Source organism: Elephantulus edwardii, unplaced genomic scaffold, assembly GCF_000299155.1.
Source record: "Elephantulus edwardii isolate Elephantulus edwardi_28Jun2011 unplaced genomic scaffold, EleEdw1.0 scaffold00090, whole genome shotgun sequence".
NCBI classification, from domain to species: domain Eukaryota; kingdom Metazoa; phylum Chordata; class Mammalia; order Macroscelidea; family Macroscelididae; genus Elephantulus; species Elephantulus edwardii.
In genome coordinates this window covers 2,349,060-2,354,372 of record NW_006399840.1, presented here as the reverse complement: position 1 = coordinate 2,354,372, position 5,313 = coordinate 2,349,060, and the positions used below count along the sequence as shown (strand labels likewise).

Here is a 5,313-nt window from a genome sequence, read left to right as displayed (position 1 = left end):
AAGTAAAATTTTGAGCTTTGCTTTAACTATAAACTGGAACACAAAATATTTAATAAAAGATAAAATATTCCAGAAAAAACACCAAACCTTAAAAAAATCTTCCAGCTGTTTACTATTATAAAGAGCAGGAATGTTTGCAGAGAATTGTAGCAGATCTTCAGCACACTGTCTTCTCTCTTCAATAACAGTGTCATCAAATCGTCCTAAAATTAAATAAGAAACAACACTTAAGGGAAGAATAATCAAATATTATTTTTGACAGTTTATGCTCAAAGACTAGAAAGCAGCAATGAGCCTTTCATAATCTATCTGCAGTGCTTACTATGCAATCATCGGAAGCCAAACCCAGTCTCTACAGTTGTAATCAGCAGTACCCTCCTGAGAAAAGAAAATAACACTCCTGATAAAACAAGAGGCAGAAGTGGAAAAGATAAGTAAGTGGTGAATTCATAATCTAAGACCAGTCAATGTAATAAATGTACCATTTGGGAAACTGGTGGTCTGAAAATGAAGTTGAAAAGAAAATTTTAAAGAACTCAAAAGGTTCTCTACATTAATTTTATACTATAATTACTCATATAATTTTCCTTTCTTCACTTTCATATTTAAAAGGGTGCTTAAGAGAGGAAATTATAGGAACATCTGTATATCTGTGGGGTCAGAAACCTCTGCTTGATGCAAAAAGCTTTTCTGCAAAATTCGCTGTGTGATGCTGTCAGTAAGTGGCAGTATGCATGTGAGAGAAAAGAGGATGCACACAGCACCAGTGAATTCTGATTCACAAGGTGTCTAAAAGGTGGTTGTTATAGAATGTCAAAAAATTATATATGCAATTTGAACACTCATAAGACATTTTCAGATCTGCTCATTTAGTGCTACTCTGAGGTCACATATCTTTCATATGCCTAGTATCGTACTAATTGCAATAGATTTGAAAAATGCAAAATCAAAACAGTATTATCATCACATATTTAAATGTTTTAAATGATTTTGCAATGTGTTAACAGGAAATTGAGGCACAAAGAAATTCACAGTAATATAGCCCAAGGCAAAAATACTAAACTGAACCACCAAAATACCTTCTATTAAGCATATCTCACATTTATAGGTAAGTCGTTATTTCACAGAAACTAAAAAAAAAAAAAGAAAAAGGGAGGACAATCCTCAAAAAAAATAAAAATAAACTGACACAGTGACAATTAACAATGGGCTCACAGAGGATAGGGAAAGTTCTGATGATAGTTTATTCATAGGATCGCTATAAATTGTACTCAACTTGATGGCACCTAACAATAGAAAAAATACAAGCTTGAACACAACTGGCTGTAAAACTGTACACACAATGTTGCCACATTTGTAAATTAAAATAAACACTGTACATATACCTCCTAGATCCAAGCCAAGGAGCTTAATAAAATTCTTTTAACTCTTCAAGCATCATCATCATTCCTCACATACAAAACATGCTAAGATACTTTTACTTACTGTAAGAGTGAATTACAGAAAACTAGGAAAATTGGTTTTAATATAAAGAACAGACTTAACAGTGGAAAATTATATCCTAGAGGGTAATCACTCATCTTTAAATAACAGGAATTTTTAAATATGTGTCCATAAGCCCTTTATCATCTTGTCAGTCAGAATTGACTCATAGCTAACTCACCAATGTGTAGTCAAAGGTAGAAAACTGCATAGGAGGAAACTGCCCATCTTTCTCCTGTGGAGTAACTGATGGATTCAAGCTGCATGCCTTGGGGTTGGCAGTAACATACCATAGGTCAAAAGGGTTTATGGATGGATTTCTACACCAAAGTAAATGTCCTTCTTCCTTTTTTTAATCCATTTGGTTTGCAGCAATCTGTGTTATGCAGATGACACAACCCTGCTTGCTGAAACTGAGGAGGACCTGAAGCACTTGATGCAAAAGATCAAGGACTGTAGCCTTCAATATGGATAGAAGCTCAAAATCAAGAAAACCAAGATTCTCTCACCACTGAGCCAAATGGCAGCATCATGATAGACGGTGAAGAGATTGAGATTGTTAATAGCTTCCGTTTGCTTGGCTCCACAATCAACACTCTCAATACCAGCAGCCAGGAAATCAAAAGACGAATTACTGGCAAGCTCTGGTGGCCTAGTGGCAAGAAGCTGAACTGCAATCCCAGAGGCACGTGGTTCAAATCCACCAGATGCTGTGCTGAAGAAGGAGGGACAATCTCCTCCTGTACCAGTCAGATCCAATTTGACGTTACACACACAAATAATAATAATAATAATTTTTAAAAAAGACTAATTACTTTGGGAAAGTCTGCTGTCAGGGACCTCTCAAGAGTACTGAAGAGCAATGATGTCAGTCTGAAGACTAAGGTGTGCCTGATCCAGGCCATAGTCTTTGCAATTGCTTGTTATGCATCAGAGAGCTGGCGAATGACTAGGGACGACAGAAGGAGAATTGATGCCTTTGAGCTAAGTTGCTGGAGAAGAGTATTGAATATACCATGGACTGTCAGAAGAAAAACAAGTTCATCCAAGAGTGAAGCCAGGCTGCTCCTTGAAGGCAAGGATTCTGAGGCTTCCTCTGACAGACTTTGGGCATGTTGTGAGGAGGGACCAGTCCTTGGAGAGGGACATCATGCGTGGACGAGTGGAGAGACGGAGAAAGAGAGAGAGATCATCAGTAAGATGGACTGATACTGTGACTGGGGTAATGAGGGTAGGTGTGTCAGGGACAGTAAAGCAGGTCTCAGGGCGGTTGTACATGGGGTCACTATGACTATCCTTCATTCACATTGTGTTTCACACACTCATTCTCATGCATTATGTTTTATAAAAGAAACTACCATTGGACCTTGCCCATCATTATCCTGTCATTTTGCCTGGATCCTTCCCATTTACTGCCTCCTCTTCCTCCACCCACCAAACCGGGCAACCAACCCTGTAATTTCCCCTCTACTTATCCTCATCCCACCGCTTCTTCCCCTCCCCCCATGAATTCCCATAGATATTTTACTAGTTACCCTTTTATTTTTACAATAATGGGTTCATGCAGTATTTATCCTTATGAGATTGCAGTAGTTCACTCAGCATAACACTCTCCAGCCTTTCTCAAGTTATACAGCATTTTTTGAAATTGTTGCTCCTGAGTGCTGTGCTGCAAAGTATTCCGTGTGTGAGTACCACAATTATTCAATCCATTGAGTTGTGGCTGGACATTTGGGCTGTTTCCATGTTCTTGCGATTGTGAATAATGCAACAGTGAACAATGGTGCACAAATCTCCATTTGTGTCTCAGTTCTTATTTCCTTGGGGTATATTCCTGGTAGTGGAATAGCTGGGTCATTTGGAGTTTCTACGTTCAATGCCCTGAGGAAATGCCAAACTGTCTTCTAGGGTGGTTGTACCATTTCACAATTCCATCAACAGTGCATGAGAGTTCCCAACTCTCCATATCCTCTCCAACATTTAATGCTTGCTGCCCTATTAAACTTTGCCACTGCTACTGAGTTGAGATGCTTATCTCATTATAGTTTTGATTTGCATCTCTCTTATTGCCAGTGATTCTGAGCATTTCTTCATGTGTCTCTGGGGAAATGACACCTCTTCAACAAATGGTACTGGCAAAACTGGATTGCTACTGGCCTGCGGAAAGGTGACACAGGATTCACATCTCACACCATACAGAAAAATAAATTCAAGGTGGATCAGAGACCTGGAATAAAGCCCCAAACCATAAAGTTCATAAGAGACAAACTGGGACCAAGCTTAGAAGGCTTAGCTATGGTATAGACTGCCAAATACATGCAGAAATGCACAATCTGGAGAGGATAAAATTGATGAAGGGGACTTTCTAAAGATTATATCTCTGTGTATCAAAAATTTTTTTCCAAAAGGGTGAAAAGAAAGCCTAAAGACTAGGAACAAATATTTGGCAATACCATTTCAGACAAGGGTCTCATAACAAAAGTTTACAGAATACTCCTGGGCCTCCAGAAGAAAAATACTGATAACCCAACTACAAAATGGGTAAAAGACATGGAAAGACTTTTCACAGAGGAAGACGTTCAGGTGGCCAACAGACATGTGAAGTAAATTTCCTGATGTGTGTAGGACACTGTCCTTTAGCTAGCACCATACGAGTGGGTATACCCACTCTCATCAGATTGGTACCAATTCAAGTTGACTCTGCATGGAAGAACAGACCTTTACATAAAGTTATCCAGGCTCTAAATATGCACAAAAGCAGAGGGCCAGACAGCCAACCTCTGGCTAGCAGTCAAGTTCTTTAACTACTATGAGTGAGTGGTAAGGGACTGTGCTGCCAAGCCCAACAGTGGTTAGAAAAACAGACAATCTCCTCCCATGCAATTCAGTGCCTCTGAAAATCTGCTAGATGGTCAGACAAGAAGTGAGACTGTAAAAAGCAATGAGGGGAAATACTATGGTGGGAGCTCCCTGTCATCCCCCTGGACAGAAGGTGCTCCAGTTTGGAAGCCTGGCTGTCCCACTCTGCAGATTGAAGAAGACAAAAGACTTCAGGAGAAGAGGCTGCAGTCAGATGAGACACTCACTCCCAGAGCCAGCAGCACAATCAGGTCCTGGGGAGTGAAAAGACTACAAATTCCCTGGCAGGAAAATGCTCCACACAGGATACCTAGCCACTTTGGGAACAAAGCCACAAGCCAAAGAAACAGAAACTCTGGGAAAACAGAATTTCAGAGAGGGGGCAGCAATCAGGCAAGACAATCAGTACCAACACACTGAAGTGTGGAGGGGGGTCCTGGCTGCCACCCCTCTAGAAAGAAACTCTTCCAGGTCAAAAACCTGGCCATGCCACTCTGCAGGCCAAAGAGGACAATAAACTTCAGGAGACGGGACTGCACTTTAGAGAGGAGCTGAAGAACTTCATAAAAGGCAAAACCGACACTCCACAAGCCCAAAAATAATATCCAATACAGTAAAGTGCCCATCCCCATAAATAGAATATTTTAACCCTGAAACTAATTGACAACATTGTAAGGATAAAGAACTGTCAACAACTTGCACAGACTCAATAGGTCTGGCCTAATATATACCAAGAAAAGTGTTATACAATGTCAACAAGCAGCAGGCAGCCTCAAACATTGTGGAAAAAATAAACAAGCTTATCCCCTTAAAAAATTACATTATACTGAGAAAAACTGGATAAATTGTGTATACACTGAAACAGATGAGGGAGAGAATAATTTAAAAGCAATATATGATAGGGTATTACAGTTATCACAAGAGTCCATGATTAAGGTTGCATAGTGGAGTGTACTTGGGACGGTGGGAGGG

At 39.8% G+C, this 5,313-nt stretch overlaps 1 protein-coding gene across 1 annotated transcript in view; it reads right to left on the bottom strand.

Moving 5' to 3' along the window:
• Positions 1-5,313, bottom strand: part of LOC102855364 (ribosomal protein S6 kinase delta-1-like) — a 280,773-nt gene that overhangs the window by 203,929 nt on the left and 71,531 nt on the right. The window contains 1 exon segment of the mRNA XM_006890552.1: positions 88-203. Coding sequence (XP_006890614.1) covers positions 88-203 — 116 coding nt within the window.